The sequence below is a fragment of the Eschscholzia californica genome, unplaced genomic scaffold (assembly GCF_041429995.1).
Source record: "Eschscholzia californica isolate CP2 unplaced genomic scaffold, dmEscCali1.0.p SCAF_1, whole genome shotgun sequence".
Classification (NCBI taxonomy): domain Eukaryota; kingdom Viridiplantae; phylum Streptophyta; class Magnoliopsida; order Ranunculales; family Papaveraceae; genus Eschscholzia; species Eschscholzia californica.
Window position 1 is genome coordinate 38,168,382 of NW_028238198.1, and position 20,377 is coordinate 38,188,758.

Here is a 20,377-nt window from a genome sequence, read left to right on the forward strand (position 1 = left end):
CTTGTGTATACAATAGGAGATGTTCTTCCCCTTATATAATTACAAAAGTTACATATATAGAATATATTATATAACGTATTTAGTATATCCCATATATCCCATATATCATATATATCATATATTCAATATATATCCCATATTGAGAGAATATATTCTATATTATGTATATATGCTATATTGGGAGAATATATCATATATTCAACATATTCAATATATATCCCATATTGAGAGAATATATTCTATATTATGTATATATGCTATATTGGGAGAATATATCCTATATTCAACAGAATGTACATGCTGACGTTAGACAAGTTTATGAGATTTTCTTGAATCGAAATGTTGCCTAAATGAAGAACACAAAAAAAAAGATTCACATGTGAAAAATGGACATCCCTGAAGATTCTCTCTCTCTAATCAAAATGTTAAGTAAATGAGGAGGTTTGAAATAAAATAAAAGCCCAAACAAAAAGAAAAGAAGACACGTGAAAAAAGATTTTTTTTATTTTTATTTTGAACAGTACGTCTCTTCACGCAAATCACTTTTTCACCCGCTCCAGATGAGTGGGGCCCAACGATCCCTTCGATGGAGGCCATGAAAGGTCTGAAATCTTCAGTGAAGTTGCAGCGCCTCCAAGGTGCCACTCTCCTCAGTGCAATCTAGATGAGTTGTCTGGAATTGACTTTGGGCCTTTCCACCGCGGTTTAGGTGGAGGGCGAAGAAAGCCTCTTTTCGAGGAGACCCGGCTCATTAGTGAGATACCACTTTGAAACAACTAGAATTTCAACCTTGTGTCCCGACCTACGAACCAAATCCCACTTAAAAAATGAACATTGATGTAGATTGAAAAAAAGGAAAAAATGAGAGAGAACCACAAAGCACCCGGCTTGTATTTAACAAATACTTGGTCGAAGTAAAAAACAACATGATTTCGACAACAAAAAAAGTAAAAAAGAAATGAGGTTATGTTTGTCTTTTTTTTGGATAAGGAATCCGAATCGGGTCCCTTTCAAATTTCAGATGATTTTTTTCATTGAACAAACTCTAAAATATACGATGAATGGGTTGCATGCCCCATTGCCCCCATGACCTAAATAAAGACCATTCATTTTCGACTTTAAACCAAGTCAGAAATGAAAGCCCAACATCTGAAACAAATTTCAAACACACCAATTTACAGTATAAAAAAATTCTCAAGTAATTCACATCCAATTTAACCGATTCAGATTCTGACACAATAACGCACACATGCAAAAACAAAAGTAAAAAAAACTACTAAAACAGTGGCTCATAAGCCTAGGAATACATGTACTGTAATAGTATAAGGAGAACAACAATGTATGTTAAAAAAAAAAAAGAGAAACTACTAACACAGTGGCTGTCTCAAAAAAAAAAAACTAACACAGTGGCTCATAACCCTAGCTAACCCAAATACATGTTTTTTATACACTGCCATGTGACCACTCAAATAATAGAAGTTTAGGCTAGGACCTTACACCAACTTCTCCTAAGGCTTTCAAAGAAACAAAGCTTCTAATGTGAGGGTGTGCCTCATGAAATGGCAATAACATATCAAGCTGTTTTACTGGCTCTGTAGACTTCGGGTTAACCAAAATGACATTATAAAAATTTTGGTGGAACAGAACTTTTCCCTGTTTTGTACGCCCGAAAGGCACGTGGATATTGAACGTATCAAATAAGAAATCGCTTGTCCAATCTATCTTCAATACGCCCTTCCATCGATCGTTACTTTTGTCCAGTGACCACATTCTTGTAGTACCATGGTGGGTGCTGTGCTGATTATCAACTAAACACAAATCCCCTTCCAATACCTTAAGTAGACAAAGGTATAATTCATTAAGTGATATAGAAGGTGGCAAAGGAATCAATTTGAACGTCTCATCTTCCAAATCAAAGGAAACAACATTGCCGTTACTCTCAATCCAATGGAGACCTCCATTCGCAAAGATACCAAACGAATAATTATATGATACTGAACATTTGATTTCTCCTTTATTTCTCCACCCACTCTCACTGCCAAGAGTATAAACTTGACACCGTCCAACTAAGGTTTCGTCGATGTTGTAGTAGATCATAACAACCTTGTACTCTTTTTTAAGAGGATTATAACCAAACCCATAAACGGCTCTTTCAAAACTCGTGTAGCCTTTAGTAAAATCAATGGTGTATCTTGGAAGATTGAGATATTCCCTTGTAATGGGATTAAAGATGCTTACTGGACATTGGTTGTGCCTTTGCGTATCGTCTTTGAATTTGATTTGTAAAAAACAAATCAAACCGTTGCATGAACCAACAATGCAATGATCACGCATGTCATCCGGATGGTAAACATCGATCTCTGTAACTCTCTCGTAAGAGAGTCGCTCATTCTTCTCATCATATTTTACATAGTAAAGTTGATTAGTCATTCCGGGCTTTCTATCAGTTCGGACAAGGAATTCTACCTCGGTAGAAGTAGAGTTTCTGCTCTGATCCAATAATTGGCGATGCATGTGCCCAGAAGCAAAAGGAGCACTAAGAAGGAGATTTCGCAATGTGTTGCTTACCGCTCTGAACCTAAAGATTGATTTGAGTGGTAAGCGAGAGAATATGTCTATCATGATACCGTTCTCCATCGACCTGAATAAATGAAAATTCTTAAGTTATAGCTAGTCACCTACTTACACATTCTGCAACAAAGATCATCGCTTCACCTAGAGGCGCACAAAGATCGAATTACTGAATTCAATCGGTATTCAACAGGTTCTAACATCCTCAAACCCTAAATATTTAAGGGACTTAAAGCTACTAGAATCCCTCCCCTCATCTTTTAATTCAAGAAAGCATTACCAAACTCTGAAATTTCCAACAGAGTTTGTCTAACAACCATCTTTTAATTCACTATATCAAAAAACCATATGTTTGTGCAATTAGGGTTTATCAATTCATTTCTAATGCATGAGCTTAACATGAATACTAACATCGGTTGGGCATTTTAACAAACATAACTACAATCTTTTGTTCTTCCTATTGAACCCAATTCAAGTGACAATAGACAGAAAGAAAATCACAAATGAGAGAGAGAGAACTAATAACAATGTAGTGAATTCAAAGAGTAAATGAATAAACCCTAATCACCCAGACCATAAAAATGACAGGGTTAGAAAAACTTACAGCAGAATATGCAGTTTGCTGAAAAACAGAAGTAGGCTGGAACTTCACTTTCTTGGTGATGAAGGAATCAAGAATGGAGGAATCAGAAGAGAGAGAGAGAGAGAGAAGAATTACAAGAAGAAGACGAAAGAGAATGAGAAATCTCTAAGCGGGTAAATGATTTGACGAGTTAGCAGGAATCAAGAATGGAGGAATCAAGAATGTTTTCAGATATTCAAATTTATTAGATTTTATTTTTTCTTTCTTTCTCTCATTAAATACATTCTTAATCCCCCTTAAGTACCCAACTCTGATCAAACCCTCTGGTTCACCCCTCAATATTTGACCTATTTCGATTTTTGCATCCCAACTAACAAAACTGTAATTTTTCTGTTAAGGTGTTTCTTTATTTTTCTACTTTTTAGTCCGCTCTCCTTCCAAGAAAAAAATTTGATCGAAGAGGGGAAGTGGACTCCATTTTCATCGAACTCTCTTGATTAGAAAAGATATAGTTTGTAACTGAAAGAGATAATTAATGGTTTTGATTTTGACGAAAATGCTAGATTAATTGTTTCATATTAAACTACCAGTTCAGTGTTCAGTGCATCTAATAGTTTTACACGACGTTTGATATAATGGTATTCAGTAGCTTCATTTGCTTCGTGTGAAACTATTGAATTATTAGTTTCAGCGGTTAACACCTCTAATCTAGTGATTTTCGTGTAAACCAGTAAAACAATTTCTTCTTTCTTCTTTCTTCTTTCTTCTCTCTTCCTCCCCCCACTCTCTCTTTCTTTCTCTTCGAGTTTTTTTCTACCGTTCCACTGCAAATGGAGAGGAATATATGTAAGTTTTTTTTAAGAACTTTAGATTTTATTTCAATCAGTTCTAAAACTCAATTACATTTTGTTTATATAGAGTTAGAATAGAGAAGAAGAGAATAACAACTAACTAACTCTTAACTAATAACAGAATTAACAAACTTAGTTCCTAACTAACTTTGTTATATTGATTATTCAGGTACCGGAGGTGCTTCTATAGTTGGACCTTGAGAGCTTGGGCTTGCGTGGGCTTCATAAAGACTATTTTACCCTTCATATGAATAGAAGACTAAAAACCCTAGAAACTCTATCTTCTATCTCCTTCAGAACCCTAACTCTTACAATATGGTTAGTCAACTTTCTCTTAAGCCATTTTTAAGCGTAACAATAGTAGTGAGAGAGGTTGGTTCGAAGGAGAAAAAGTATAACATAGAAGAGATAGCCAGATGAGAAGGAGGAATGGAGAGAAAGAGTCAAAAGGGGTATAAGATCAAAGTTAATGAAATATTGGGGGCTAAATCAGTGGGAGATCAAACATTAAGGATGGTTGGCTAGATTTTAACCCTCTCGATAATCAATTATTTAATAAAATTTGTTAATTCTTATTGAGATATTCACAAAAAGAACTTTAAATTTTTACAATTTGAATCTCAAAAATAAAAATCTAAAATCATATTAAACTAACGTGTAACCTCTCGGTCAATCCATTGACTTTTCAACATGATCAAAGCTGACCAATATTTGGTTCAACAATGGTATTTTAGTTTATCTATTTGTTATAAATTGGTGATTTCGCTTTCTCGTTTTGCCATGATGATAGTTTCCTTTTCCTCAAGACTTTAATCTCTAGGACATCGTGCTATTTCCATTTCTTTGCTCTTTTGGTGGATTTTAAGTTCCTGCTACAACATTTTGAGGTTTCCATGCATGGTGGGGATTTCGAATGGTAATTTATAGGTCCATCTTTCGCGTGACGCGACTCTACTCCTTTTTGCAGGGATGAGGATGGCAGTCCGTGTTGGATTGTGTATCTAATACTACTCGAGAATGTATTCTTGAAGTTCAATAAGGTGGGTCATCTTTTCTGTCGACATAGATCTTTTGGAGTCCAGAGACCGCGGGAACAAGGTTGTCAAAGCATTATGTGGTCGAAGGTTTCTACCATGGTAAAAATGTCGTTACTTTGAGGTGCCTTTATACCATTGTTTATCGTTTCTGTAATCAAAACTTCAAATGATGATTTCGCTCCCTCTAAAATACAGGAGTGTGCCCGTGTTTTCATTGCTTGGTTCATTCGGGCGCTCCCTCCTCTCTCTTTGTCTTCTCTCTAAAATCATCTCGACGCCCATTTACCGCAGACGCCCCCCCAGCTCGAAGTCAGCCATAGGAAACCCTAACCATGGCGACGAAACATATCCTAAATCTAGCTCGAAGATCCCGTACTAGATCATCATCATCTCTTTCTCCTCGCATCCTATCTCAATCTAATCGATGTTCATCAATTTCTCCATCGGTTACATCAACTGAGATCGCCACTCCACCATCTCCAAATGTCATGATCTATGATCGACTCGCTGAATCAGTGAAATCAAAACTCAAGCGTCTCGAAAACCCTGATCCAAGGTTCCTTCAACACAACTCACCTCATCCTGTTATCGTTGATCACACCAATATCCTATCGGCTCCTGAAACTCGTGTTACGACTTTACCTAATGGACTCAGAGTTGCAACAGAATCGAATCTCTCTGCTCGTACTGCTACTGTTGGTGTTTGGATCGATGCTGGAAGTAGGTTTGAATCAGATGAGACTAATGGAACTGCTCATTTTCTAGAACATATGATATTTAAAGGAACAGAGAAGAGATCAGTTAGGGTTTTGGAGGAAGAGATTGAGAATATGGGAGGGCATTTGAATGCTTATACTTCTAGAGAACAGACAACATATTATGCCAAGGTTATGGACAAGGATGTTCCAAAGGCACTTGATATTCTTGCTGATATATTGCAGAATTCATTGTTTAACGAGGATCGGATCAACCGAGAACGGGATGTTATTCTCCGCGAGATGGAAGAGGTAAAAGGGAATTCATTTCTCTCATAATTATATACTATTATGTAGATTTGTTTAATTGGACTTGTAACAAGTAATTTTGTCGAAAAGCTGGTGCCTTGGAGGTGGTCATATTAGTGAATATGGTTATTTGATATAATTTACATATGATAAAATAGTCAAAGAAATCAAAATAGGAATGACATATTAGTATACATAATATAACAATTTGAATCACCAAAGTTCTTTGTGGAATTAGTCACCTAATAGAGGTAAAATCAGAGAAGTGAAGGGGTAATCGCATTATGTTTAGGGCTGTGGGTTACATCAAGACACTGCTTCTAATGACATAGATATTAATATAAATAGAAAAACTGAATTTAAATTTAGCTTATTACTTTGAAATTAGGTTATCGTACTTATGCGGTACTATGAGTTATTAGTTTATTACCTATTGTTGATGAAATTCCAAGTTCCAATTGGTTGCTATATGCATAAATTGTATACTTTCAAGCTAAATGGAGTGAACTTAGAGAGAAAGCGGATGCACCTAGTGCAGGTAATGGCTGTGTCTAAGTGATAACCACACTTCGCGTTAAGTTGCTTCGTGCTTTTACCACATGTTTATTTGAGCACTATAGTGGTCTGGGTTGCACACCCCAATACTCTTTAGAGTACTCTTGAATTCTTGAAAAGTCAAGAAACTGTTCTAATTCGATTTTATCTCTAGTGCATAAGTGTTTCGTTATCTAAAGTTCACGTTTTGCTTGGGAAAATCTTGTTAAAATGAGAACGGAAAGGATGGGATCCTTGTTTTTTTATTTAAACAAATGACTTGTAATTTGAAGTATGTGGACAGTTGTAATCTATACTACCATGTACCTTTCTCAATTCTCAAATGGTTGGAGTCGTGGAATGGGTAATAACTAAAATACTTCATGTGATGAAACTGTGCTGCCTATGGTAATATTGGAAGAATAAAATCACAATTCAAAGTATTCTATTCTGCACTTTATGTAGTTGAATTTCATAACTTGTGAACATCATATGCTATTATTTCTCCTTCCTTAGCAACTAGCTATATTATGTTACAAACTAGGTTTTGACTATGATTTAGGGGGAAATATCCGGACTAGAATAAACAGTCTGTGACTTCCTTTCTTGCAAATTGGTAAGATCCATGTTGATTAAGAGAAGCTGGTAAGAGTTATTATTGAATACTCAATAAAGAAGATCATTAGAAATACTAAACTAGCAATGAAATTGAGGTGTAAGGTTTTCTTCTGCCGTCCGAAACTTGCATACATAAGCTTATTTAATTAGAAAATTTCTCTGTTGACTGCGATTTCTATTCATTCCGTACCATAACGGGTGGTGATTGATGACTCTTCCATTTTGCAGGTCGGAAACCAACCCGAGGAAGTAATATTTGACCACTTGCATGCAACTGCATTCCAATATTCTCCATTGGGAAGAACTATACTGGGTCCTGCTGAAAATATTAAGACAATCACCAAAGCTCATCTTCAGAGCTACATTTCAACTCATTACACAGCACCCAGAATGGTACTAAACCTTTCTTAACTTTGTAAGATCCATGGAGTTTGTAAAAACAAAGCTTTTTTAATATGGGTTGGCTTTTCCCCAGTTCAATCCTTCTCATGCCTTGTCTGAACGAGTCACAGCTTTTCGAGGGCATCTTTATTGTATTCCTTTTCTGAAATTCTTTTTTCAGGTTATAGCGGCCGCTGGAAATGTGAAGCATGAAGACATTGTTGAGCAAGTAAAGAAGCTTTTCACGAAGCTGTCAACTGACCCCACAACGGCTTCTCAATTGGCTGTTAAGGAGCCAGCTATTTTTACTGGTTCTGAGGTGCGAACGTCTTCTTGAATATTTGGTACCCCTTACTCTGTAAAAAGATGTTTCTCCTTTTATTACTAAACCTTTTCTTACCTTATTACATAGGTTCGTCTGCGCGATGACGATATTCCTTTGGCTCAATTTGCGGTTGCATTCAGTGGAGCATCTTGGACAGATCCAGATTCCGTTGCATTAATGGTCATGCAGTCCTTGCTGGGTTCTTGGAGTAAGAGTGCCGGAGGGGGAAAACACATGGGGTCTGTATCTCTTCCATACGTGTACTTTTGTAGCAACTTCCAATTTGTAATTCGCCTCCCGAAGCCTGACCTGGTGATTGGTTTTATCCTCACACATATTTTTGATTTTCCTGTGGTACTTGTGAACAGTTCAGAGCTTGCCCAGAGGGTTGGCATTAATGAAATAGCTGAGAGCATGATGGCCTTTAACACCAATTACAAAGACACTGGTCTTTTTGGTGTCTATGCTACTGCTAAGGTATCTTTTTTTTTAATATCTCTTGCTGACATCTATCTTCATTGAAACATAATCTCCAGAAAAAACCTCTTCTAAAGTCAAGTAGAAATGTACTTATGTAATGCTATTGACTCGTTGGTAGTTGTAATTGTATTTTTTTTTGTTCTGTAGCCCGATTGCTTGGATGACTTGGCATATGCAATAATGTACGAGATAAGCAAGTTATCCTACAGAGTGTCAGAGGCTGATGTTGCTCGTGCATGCAATCAGGTATTTGCCCATTTTTACTGCTCGCCCATGAGTAGTTAATTTTTTTGTTCTCAGAAGTTGCCGCTTAGTTGTGATACCATGATGGAGTATTTATTAACTTCATTACCCAAGTATACTCTGTTAATTTCGTGAAGGGACACCCTATTGCATGTTACATATCAGTTATGTAGTCTTACAGATTAAAATTTTATATTTACTTTGTGAAACTTATCTACTTTGATTAGACCATGGTGATATTAAGTTAACTTTGTTCTCCAGTCTTATGCAACATTTCGTTTCGATTTTAACCCTTTCTTTTTCTTAAACATGTGATGCTTTTCTAACTCGCATACCTAACCAAATATTTTGTGTTTTTCTTACAGTTGAAATCTTCTCTCCTGCTTCACATTGATGGGACAAGCCCAGTTGCGGAAGACATTGGTCGTCAGGTAAAACATCTTCATATGTCTATTCAAGCTTGTTGATGTGTTCTTCCTTCTTTTACTTAGCATTTTTATCCCCTTGTTTTCTTCCAGCTACTTACATATGGTCGAAGAATCCCATTTACTGAACTACTAGCAAGGATTGATGCAGTGGATGCAAGCACCATTAAACGCGTTGCAAACCGTTTCATCTTTGATAGGGTAAGGGAACCTACATACACACAATATATATCTTGGCTCTTCGAAATCATATTTGTCTTTTCATTTTACGATATCTTGCGATCTGATTTGGGAGGCTTTCTGCAGGACGTTGCTATCGCTGCAATGGGTCCCATTGCGAGCCTTCCAGACTATAACTGGTTTAGGCGAAGGACATACTGGCTCCGTTACTAGACGATGTCTTTTTTCCATTGGGAAAGATCCCTGGCAGAAATAAACAAGTGGCTTTCCAGCACAAACACCTTTTCTATGAGGGCCTTTAGGGCTGGTATAGTTTTTTCTTGTCAACTTCTTCGATATCATCTTTTTATTTCCTGTAAAATCCCTATTGGGGTTGTGAAAATAATTTTATTTATCTCTAATGACAAAACGCAGTTTTCCAAAATAACTGCGCATTCAAAATCCATTACTTAAAGGACTGCCCAAAATATCAGCTCAAATAACACAATTATACATATTTATATATATGCTTGAGCAGCCCCTATCTATTTCACGGTGGCGGCTAGTTGAGGCTATCATGCGATTGTACTGGTCGCACCACCCGAAGTACGTGCTTGTCTGTCTTAGCTTTCCTCGACAAAAGTAGTGGAAGAGTTGAATGGTGAATACCTTGTTTATGATGTTTTTATCAAGGCAACCTGCAGAATAAGTAGAAGGGTTCTTTCTATACTCTTGCAAACTCCACATGACAGTCTTGATTTTCTTCTCAACTAATTTTTTTCTCCAACAAAACTGAAATGCCTTTTTGAAATCAACTACCTGATTAACATTTAATATTTCTTCATCTTCACATTTTGCTTCCCAATAACCATTACTAGTTGAACTGCCATTACGACTTAACTCTTTGTGCTAATTGTATTGTTGACTACTCAAGTAATCAAACTAAATATTTTTATATGGAAATTGTTAGTTAAGGCTTGAGATTTGTGTGCGCCAAGGGTTGGACTGCGAAGTACCCAAATTCGCTACAGGGTATGAAATGCGAGAATAGTATTTAGTAGGGATAATGTGTAGATATTTTAGCTATTTGAGTCAAAATAATATTAAAACAAGTAAAAAAAAAAAAGGGAGATTTGTTGTTTGGACCCCTTTCGTATAATTGACTTGCTGTTTGGACTCCCTTTTTCGAGTGTTGCATTTTGGACTCCCTTTTGACGGAATCGTTGGAGAATATTCCGTCTCTATAGTTATTTTTTAAATAATTCCCATTTTATCCTTATATAATTAATATTGTATTTTGGCCCCCTCCCCTAAAAACACAACAAAATGTTTTCATTGCACCAAAACCTCACCAACAACCAAACAGACTCTCTACTTTCTCTCTCTAAAAGGTCACATTTCATGATCACGATACAATTTTCTTAGAATCATCAGGTTTTATAAACTCAGTTTTCATTTTCGTAGTACAAATTTTGTTTCTCGACCTAATTTTCAATGAAAACTAACGGTAGAAGATGATCATCTCTCTGCAGTTTCAGAGAATTTCAGAAGCTTAACTAGTTTTTGTCCTCTAAGTTGTTGTCTTCCAGGTTGTTGTCTTTTAACAGGTGAAGGTCTTAAGAATTGTGTGTTGGCCATGAAAGATGGAATAATTGAAGAATGAGGCCTCATAAATTGTGATGTTGTAGAGAGAGAAACAAGGTTATTAACAACTTTATGACAGAGTTTGAGGGGATTAAAGTAACGGGATTTGTCTTTCAGTGAGATGTTAGTTGATAGAGAATTGATTTCCTTGTTCCTTGTAAGAATCAGGTTGCTATCAAGTTAAAAGGTTGTAGAGGAATCACAAATTCAGCCATGATTTCCATATCCAAGAACTGTAAGTTGATTGAAAGTTTGGATATAAAACAGTGTTGTAGAATTAGGGAAGAAGAGTTGAAGTGACTTTAATGGATTTACCTATATTGAGATGGATTCATGTTGAAGAAATTGTAGATCATCTTCGATGATCTAAGTTAGAGAAGGAAGAAATTACATTAGAGTTTCTTCAAGAGAATTATCCAGGTCTAAGAGAACTATCTCCATGATAAACACAACAAAAACTCTTCCATACTCTTTCTCTCTCTAACATCACGAAGAAGGGTAAAATAGTCCTTGATGTTTGGAGCAGTTATGTTTAATTTTTATTTTGAAAAAAGAGGTCCGAAACGCAACTCTGGAAAAAGAGAGTCCAAACAGCAAGTCAATTGTACGGAAGGGAGTCCAAACAACAAATCTCCAAAAAAAAACAGGAGTGAGTTTTAGGTCCAAAATCACAGGGTCAATGGGTTTAGCCGTTTAGAGTCCAAAGATAATATTAAATAGAAAATAACTCCATTATGAGTAATTTACATGTCGAATATTACAGGTTAAATAAAACTACTCATATTAGAAGATACAAATGATTTTTTCAATTTCAAGAAAATAGTTCCTCAATAAGAAGTTTTCATCTCTACAAAAAATTATCTTTTCAGTTTAAATGATTGTTTCCCTTATCTTTTGACCAAAAGAAAATCGATCATTACTCTTTCTTCACCGAGAGAAAAACCAAGAGAAATCGAAGAGAAAACTCATCTAAGCTTTTCAGTCTTCACCTGGAGAGGACCTAGAAGAACAAGATGTTTTATTTTGGTCTTATAGTGTTTATTGATTTCGGAGTGGATATATAACTAATTACCTCCTATTTTTGGACTTTAGACTAAAAAAAATTAAAATTATTATTCAAGTCGAAATATTTAAGAAGATTAAATTACTCTTTATGTTAACTAATTTTTTTTCTTCTCTTTAAATACATATAACTTTTTTCTCCACGTAAAATCTAAAATCTTATTCGGAGATTAGAATCGACTCAAATCAAATTTTTGAATGTTTCCTTTATCTAACTTTGTCTAAATGACTAACTGAGTTAGAGCATCTCCAATGCAAGCCTCGAGAAAAAATCTAAAAATCGTAGGTGTCAAAGTGTGAAAAGTAGATCTCTGAACAGTCTATTTCCTACATGTCCACTTAGAAACACTTTATTAACAAGGGTCCACGGGTTTTAGGCCCAAAATAAAATTCAAAAAGGGATTAAGGTTCAATCTTCCTAGAAAATAGGATTTTAGTCCTTTTCCCTTTTTGAAGAAACATTGTTGATACATAACGTGTTATGTATGACACATATAAAAAGAATGAAATAGAGTATGAAACTTTAACAATAAATAACACGTTATTTATGAAACAAAACAAGAATCAATAAACAGAAAAACACTGTAACTTTGACGTCTAGACATACTTTAACTATACTAAATGTGTTATGTTGTAGAAATATACGTAATTGATACTAAATAACGGGTATATTGCGAAACAGATAGTAAGTTTGAAATCAATCGGAAAAAATCTGAGAAAAAAAAAAGAAAGAGAATTTTGAAGATTGGTTTTCAAAAGTAGGTTTTTTTCTTATATAAAAGATTATAATGAGCATTATGATTAAATAAAAATGGTAAATTTTCTATAGAGATGGGTCAATTTGGACTAAATATCCATTATAATTATTATTTTGGTTTAAAATCCTATATATCCACTAAATGTGTGTTTAGGTGTAGATTTTTGGACTAGGAATCCAAAAATTATATTAACAAACTTTCTCCAATGCAACACTTAAGAGAAATTCTAAAGTTTACATTTTGATTACAAAATTAATTGATTTTCTTATGTGACACTAAGAGAACACTTAAATATCATCAGAAGACCTAAATTTAAAGTATCCTCTTAATGATCTCTTAAATAAATCTTATCACATCATTTTAGAGATTCATGTTGAGTTTTGGGTTGGAAATGGTTTTTAAAGAGAAACCTTAAAAAATCTTATATGATACTCTAAGTTTTAGAGTTTGAGTGTTGCATTGGAGATGGTGGGAGACTGATTTGGGTCCATTTGAGTAGGGGTGGGAATCGGTCCGGACAGGGGGAAAACGGACACTAACTCAACCGGTCCGGGCGGAACGGGCACAAGTCCTAAGTGTCCACTCGGACATCCGAACAAAACGGGCGGACATTTCGGATTTTCTCCAACGAAGTGCCGCACGTAACCGTTTTGATAGTCGGGCAAACCGGGTATCGGTCGGTCTGGCGCCGATCACTAATGAAGAAATAAAGAAATATTTATTCGAAACTAAAACTCTTTAGTAGCTAAATAGAACTTTCTAAACTCCATCTTTACAATTCCAAAAAGTAAATGAACTACAAAATCAAAAGATAACCATTGATATTTCTCATAGATTACAATCGGTTTTATTCTTCTTCACATGGATTACGATCGGTGTATTATGGATTTCTAAGGTTAATGATGAAATATTGAGATTTTGGAGGAGAGAAAGACTAGAGAAGTAGAGAGACGAAGACAAAATTAAGAAAGGGTTAATTCCGTTTTGGCCCCCGATTTGTGACCAACTGGCCGTTTTGGCCCCGAATTGTGTCCGGCAGTTCGTTTTGGCCCCAAAAAAATTCCTGAATGGCCCCAAATTTTTTCAACCTCCCAATTTTACCCCCATGGCATTTCTGTAATTATCCTTTATGAAATCAACTGCTCAAATATGTTGCAATTAATCTATATGACAAGAAAAAAAAAATGACGAAGGGGAGAGACAAAGAAATAAGTAAATTTGATATCACCAGTCTACTATATCTAAAACACCTTTAAAATCCTTCCATATTCATCTACTTAAACACAAAATAATTGGAAAAAAAAGCTACCCATCCACCTTTATAATAACAAAACCAACCCCATATTTTATATCACATAGAGAAGTCTGTGTTCCAAGTTCCTTCTGAATAGAAAACTGAAAACCACCAGGACCAGTTCAGCCGTGAGCGAAAAATCTGCCCTCTTCGATAGTTTGGTCGCGGATGTCATGCTTTCTTCGATAATACCTATCAATGCTGGAGACAAAAAAAAATTACTTTCAGTTTCGTTTTACAGTTGAGGAAAAAGAAAAAAAATGGAACAGCAAAAAAGTAGGAAAGACTTACCTCCGGTTCTGCAGGAGCAGATTTAGGAGGCTCTTCGGCCTTGATTGCATCCTCAGCTTCATCAACCAAAATCGCACCATAAGAATAGAGTGAGAAAGTGATATTCATGATCTTAAACAACTTCTAATGTTGGTTGATAACTTGTAACTATTTGTATACTAAGCTACGGAAGTTTTTACAGTTGATAGAATAAGAAACAATTCCCAGATTGAAATCCAAATGGGTATCGGGTGCTAAAGGAAAGATGATATAATCATCTACATCAGACATCAGATGGAATGATTCGAATTCTAATTCTTAAAACTTGTTTTCAAACGGTAAACCGATAGAAGCTTTTCAGTAAGAATAATTAGCTAAGTTGAACTGAAGCACAGTAATGTAAGTGTTAGAGCATCAAATTAAAACAAACCTCCATCTTCAGGTAAATCAGAGGTCCAGAGGGTGAGATTGTCCCTCAACAACTGCATGATCAAGGTGCTATCCTTGTACGATTCCTCACTCAAGGTATCAAGTTCTGCAATTGCCTCATCGAAAGCTTGTTTTGCCAAATGGCAAGCCCTGCCAAGTTTAATAACAAAATCATGAGTTATCATAAAATAACCAAGAAATCTTAATGGTTAAGAGTAGGAAATGCCAGCAACAGTCAAGCTACCTCTCAGGGGAATTCAGGATCTCATAGTAAAAGACAGAGAAGTTGAGGGCAAGACCAAGTCGGATAGGATGAGTTGAGGAAAGATCTGTATTTGCCGTGTTGGAAGCAGCCTTACAAGGTAAATCACCAAAGAAGTTAATATATTAGACCACGGTGCATGGAAATAGAAGGAAACATATGGTCCGTACTTCAGTGTCACACAGGTATATATAAGCTATAAGAATACCTGGTAACCCTTCAATGATTGGTCGGCGGCATCTTTCCTTTCTTGGTCAGTCTTAAACTCGGCAAGATACCGATAGTAGTCACCCTTCCTACATTACAAATGTAACCCAAAATAATTTAGTTTCCCACTGTAGGAAGGTTTTCATGACAGAAGAAAAGAACTTGAAGAACAGGCCCAGCAATGTCGCCATAGGCTCTTATTGATTGTGCTAAGCGTAGATCAAGCCGAGTACTTAACTCAAGGATCTGATCATGTGCATCGTAGATCAAGCAGATCTGTCAAGCACAGGGAAGGATCCTGTCTTGCAACATTAAAGGAAGAACGAAAACGACACACATCACGATTTTGAATAGCTTCGCAGATTTCATGTTTAAATGTATGAGATGCCTCGAAGTCCAATTGATTAGGGACAATCATCATTGTTTGGACGTTCCCTATAGAGTTGATTATAAATATTAAATTTACTCACATTTTGTAGTAAAACACAGTTGATTCTCCAGAACCTGAAGAAGGAATCAAGTGTTCATCAATGATAGTCAAGATGTCACTGCAGATCTTGGAGAGTTCTTCCTCAACCTTCTGGCGGTACCCTTTGATCAGTTTCACATTTTGGTCATTCCCTTTTGTCTCTTCCTTCTGTTCAATTGAAGACATAATTCTCCACGAAGCTCGACGAGCACCAATAACATTCTTGTAACCTACAGACAGGAGATTCCTCTCTTCCACAGTAAGCTCAAGGTCAAGTTTTGCAACTTTCTTCATGCACTCCACCATCTCTGCTCCACCAGATACACAATTATTGGTTTATGTAGTAGCATTAAAGGCGAAAAGGCTACATGCAGACAAGCTTAAATGTTCTAACTACATAGTTTCTTTGTTTTTCGTGAACTTTACTTCGTCTGAAATTTGTTAATGCAAGAACTTTTTTAACCAAATTTTCAAAGGGATCCAGATCATATAAATCTGAAGTTACTACTTAGGAAGATCGGAGAACCACAAACGCCGAGTAGAACATAGTTTAGATCTCATGTTAATAAAGCACCAGCTCAAATAACGCTTACGAATTACATCTCGAAAGTCAAAACAAACGTAATTGAGGGTCTACATTGGGTCTAAAAATTCCCATGCTATAGCTCCAAACTAGCATTTATCACTTTTTCAGGATTAACAATGGTTACACATGTGAGGTATGAATGCCGAAGATATGTTGCTTCCTCAAATACCCCCGAACCTTCAATATTTAAGGCCACATCACCATCACCACCAAGATGCAAAAATTAAAATAAACAAATAATTAAATGAACCCTTAACGCAGTTCTGTAGAGAGAACAACAGAATTCTGCAGCTATCACCAGATCAGTGGAGGCTTTGTAGCATAAATTATAAATTCCATAATGTAGTTTTGGAACAGACATCTAGCAATGACTTGTAAAAGAAAACATAACCATAAATCATGAATTATTGGTTTATGGGAAGGTTGGGAAGATTGGTCTAGAATTCAAGAAACACAATGTAGTAAAACATTCGAGAGACCTAACTAGGTCAGTTTGTAGTATTGGTGTATACATGACGTCTGCGGACTTATTGTTGTAACGCACATATGTGCATAAAGATCTTCTGACCAGGGCTACCCATCTCTTTCTAGGTTCTCTGATCGGGCTCCAGTTCCTCTTCCTTATCCAGAGGAGGGCAATCTGATACAGCGCACGGCCTCCTTGGAGCTGGCCGCCAGAACAAGGACGAGAACAAGACCTCGATTTCTATGGTACTTGGGAATGCAGTAAGGGTCCCAGGCGAAGCCGATCGGAAGAGGGCTTGCCTTCCCCCGGGGTGGGCCTGGCCGGATGGAAAGGGTTTGGCTGGCGGGTTGAATGATGGCAACTTTCTATTCAGTACATAGATTACAATGTAATATGCACTAATAAAGAGATCAAGATGTAAAGATGACGATGATGAGATTCCTATTCGGCACAAAAACCTAGTTTTGTTTAAACATTACAATCCATTTATGGGTGGTCACAATTACCTAAAAAAATGTGAGAACAAACTATTTTGAGCCTCTATACTAAAATTAACAAATAGGGTAAATGGTGAAGCCCTCATTGGCGATTTTCGATTTATAGGTGGTGAGGTTCTTGGTCTTATATGAGAACAATTTGAACAGTTTCAAAATTCAATAACAAATAACTAAATATGACATAAAAGAATAAATTAACAATCACAAAAGTATGATTTAGAACTAACAATCAAAAGAGTCAAAACTCTAACTTTACCATACATTATATCTAACTACATTAATGAATAAAAAACCACATACATTACTAACAAATCGAACTCGTTTTAAAAATCAAACATAAACCCTAAATCTATTACCTTCATATCGCTCAGCTTGTTCAGCAAGCTTGGCCAAGTAAACATGAGTTTCCCTCTCCTTTTCCGTTGACATTGATATGAGATAGATCAAAACAAAAAGAATGCGAATAAGTTGGAGACCCTTAACAAAATTCTGGACAATGAGAGAGAGACAGAGAGAGAAAGAGGGTTTTACTTTTAGAGAGAAAAGAGAGATGAAGAAGTTTGAATATAAGAAGAGCCTTAAATAGGAGTTTTTGGTGGTTAAAATTCGAATAATTTGCGGAAAGGAAAACAAATCGGAACCATTAGTTTTGGAAATCGAAGGGATAACAGAATGAGCCGTGAAGCTAAATAATAGATGATCAGGTGGCTTCTTGGGAATCAATGTTTCAATATGACCTTAAAATGTGAAGAAAAAGTCTTTTTAATGCAAGAAGTGATCCATTAAAACCAAAAGAATATGTACAAGAGGACCGTTCCATCTACAAGATTGGACACACTGTTATTTTCGTGGAATTTTCAAACTTCTAATATTCTTAGCGAGCTCATCGGCTTTGCTATTGGTAGTTCTATTTTCATAATTACAAGAGAAAAGATCTAAACATGGACGGAAAGGTTTGGTTGATCTGATTGCAACTTGGCTAGTTCAGTGAGTTGTTTTGATATTTCCATGCATTAATTGCTTTTATGACATTGCTAGAATAGCCTTCTACTATTAGTTTCACAAAATTCATCTCTTTGGCCACGGATATAGCTTGAAGAGTCGGCAAAGCTTCCCCTTCATCTACGGTTTTGCATCGAATGAGTGGATTTCCCTACAATACACATAGAATGAGAGTTGTGAAATACTATTCTTATTGCTGCCTCTTCTGAAATCTTGGTGAATGAGATATCAAAACTGCATTTGATTGTGTTTGTTGGAGGAGAAGCCCAGACTATTGTGGTATCTTTGCTTGTACCAGATTGTTGATTTTTGTATACAAGACTTTGTATCCTTGTAATATATTGAGAAACAAATGGGTTATGTTTTCAAAATAACACCTAGTTTCTAAATCTACGACCATGAAGCAATAATGTAGACTGACAGATTCATGAAATGCATCATCAAGAAATAAATGTAATTTTGTGTTTCAATGAAAGTACCATTTCTCAAAGCCTCAATTCAAACTGAGATTGGTAAACCAAAACAAACTACTCTAAAGAATAGACACTCAATTAAAATATGTTGTCAACCATCACTCTGCTTCTTGCATAATCCACAACACATGGAGTCTATAGGAAAAAAATTGACAAGTAATGCAGTAGGTGGTAGTTTATTGATGGATAATTTCCACTGGAAGAGCTGAATTCGAGGTGTACAATTGAGTTTCCAAAGCTTAAGCCAATGCTTAGTTTGTTGAAGTTATGGTTGATGATGTTTAGTGAGAATATTGTGCATGGACTTGACCGAATACTTCCATGATCGTGTGTGATTCCAGTATATACTATCCTTAATGTTAACTTTGACAGGAGTATATGTGATTTTTTTAGTAAGATCTTCAAAGAATAGTTGGATTAATAATGTTGAATTCCATTCAGGCAACGGATTTAGGTGAATGAGTTGATTCACTGTTTGAAAGGGGTTTCTTTACTGGGTAATGTTTATTGTTTCAGTTTAAGAGATCCATCTATCCAACCAAACATTCATATTCTCTTTATTGCCAACTTCCAAAATTGTTTCTTTGTGTACTGCTGGCAAGATTTTGAGAATAGTTTTCCACCATCATGAGGAATTGTGGATTTTGGCTTTCCAATTATTTGATTTAAGATAATATTTGTCTAAGACAAGCTTGGAGAGAAGAAATTTGGAATTTGGTTTAAGTCTCTGAAACCCAATCCACTTAAAGACGTCTTTTTAATGAGAACAACCCAAGCCTTTAAGCATGAAGTTTTAGGACTTTTTCCCCTACCAAAAGTCTATTTATAGGGATTCCATGCTCTTATTGATCTTACTAGAAATTTCATAATAGAGCATTTGCTATTTGGAGGCAGCAGAAATAGAAGATATAATTAGTTCTGCTCTTTCTCTCTACTTGAGATAGTAATTTAGATTTTCATATTGACAATTTGGTATGTAGCCCCCCTCCCCAAACACATTTAATAGTAGTTCATAAAAATGTCTTACAGATATTTGAAGACATTGAATTTGTAGGCAAAATATCACGTAGACATTTCAAGAAAGTCAATAGACAAAATGAGGTGGAAATTTCAAGATATTTGGTCTATAGACAAAATGTGTAGTAGTTACTTCTTTTTATTATTATCATATAAAATAACATATTTTACTAATATCTAAAAACAGACTTTGTGGACTTTTGGATATGTGTGAACAATTGATGAATATTTTTTATTTCAATATCTATATAACAAAACAAAAGATAAACGATGATTTAGACAAACATCTTTTTCTAATAAAGAATATTTTTTATAAGTCCTTTCCAAAATTTACAACATAGTCCTTCTTTGAAATAAAAACTCTTATTTAAAAAAAAAATAACCGTGTCCTTCGAAAAAATTAGCTAATTTAAGAAAAAACGAAAGAAAAGAAATTTCAACGGCTAAAAAAAATATTAAAATCTCTCTCACTCTCAGTAAAATAATAACTAATTTAAGAAAAAAAAACAAAAAAAAATAATACCAAAAAATTAGGGTATCCAAAATATAGCAACAATAAATGTGGAAAGTCGAGTGTCATGTTTGGAAAGAGCGCCTAGAATAATACTCTAGGCGACTCTAGAAACACCTGGGATAAAATTTCGTTATATTCGATTGATACAATTGGCCGTGCCCTTAGGCACGGAATATACCCTAGTTATTATTAATAATGAAATACCATATTTTTACT

The 20,377-nt window shown here is 35.5% G+C and overlaps 3 protein-coding genes across 3 annotated transcripts; 1 reads left to right on the forward strand and 2 right to left on the reverse strand.

The window, feature by feature from the left end:
• Positions 1–1,259: 1,259 nt before the first annotated feature.
• Positions 1,260–3,505, reverse strand: LOC147566621 (F-box protein At3g07870-like). Its single transcript, XM_086668533.1, has 2 exons — positions 3,176–3,505; positions 1,260–2,641 (listed from the first exon to the last, which is right to left on the reverse strand). The coding sequence occupies exon 2, from the start codon at positions 2,635–2,637 to the stop codon at positions 1,486–1,488; it is 1,152 nt and encodes a 383-aa protein (XP_086524659.1). The 5' UTR covers positions 2,638–2,641; positions 3,176–3,505; the 3' UTR covers positions 1,260–1,485.
• A 1,713-nt stretch (positions 3,506–5,218) lies between these two features.
• On the forward strand, positions 5,219–9,656 carry LOC147566622 (putative mitochondrial-processing peptidase subunit beta, mitochondrial). Its single transcript, XM_086653121.1, has 9 exons — positions 5,219–6,049; positions 7,427–7,591; positions 7,761–7,898; positions 7,992–8,143; positions 8,273–8,381; positions 8,532–8,630; positions 8,993–9,058; positions 9,146–9,253; positions 9,359–9,656. The coding sequence occupies exons 1-9, from the start codon at positions 5,375–5,377 to the stop codon at positions 9,443–9,445; spliced, it is 1,599 nt and encodes a 532-aa protein (XP_086509247.1). The 5' UTR covers positions 5,219–5,374; the 3' UTR covers positions 9,446–9,656.
• Positions 9,657–13,874: 4,218 nt separating this feature from the next.
• Positions 13,875–18,210, reverse strand: LOC147566623 (14-3-3-like protein GF14 iota). Its single transcript, XM_086653122.1, has 7 exons — positions 17,512–18,210; positions 15,608–15,914; positions 15,139–15,226; positions 14,913–15,022; positions 14,670–14,818; positions 14,261–14,316; positions 13,875–14,170 (listed from the first exon to the last, which is right to left on the reverse strand). Exons 1-7 carry the CDS (start codon positions 17,582–17,584, stop codon positions 14,165–14,167), a joined length of 789 nt encoding a protein of 262 aa, XP_086509248.1. The 5' UTR covers positions 17,585–18,210; the 3' UTR covers positions 13,875–14,164.
• Positions 18,211–20,377: the final 2,167 nt, after the last annotated feature.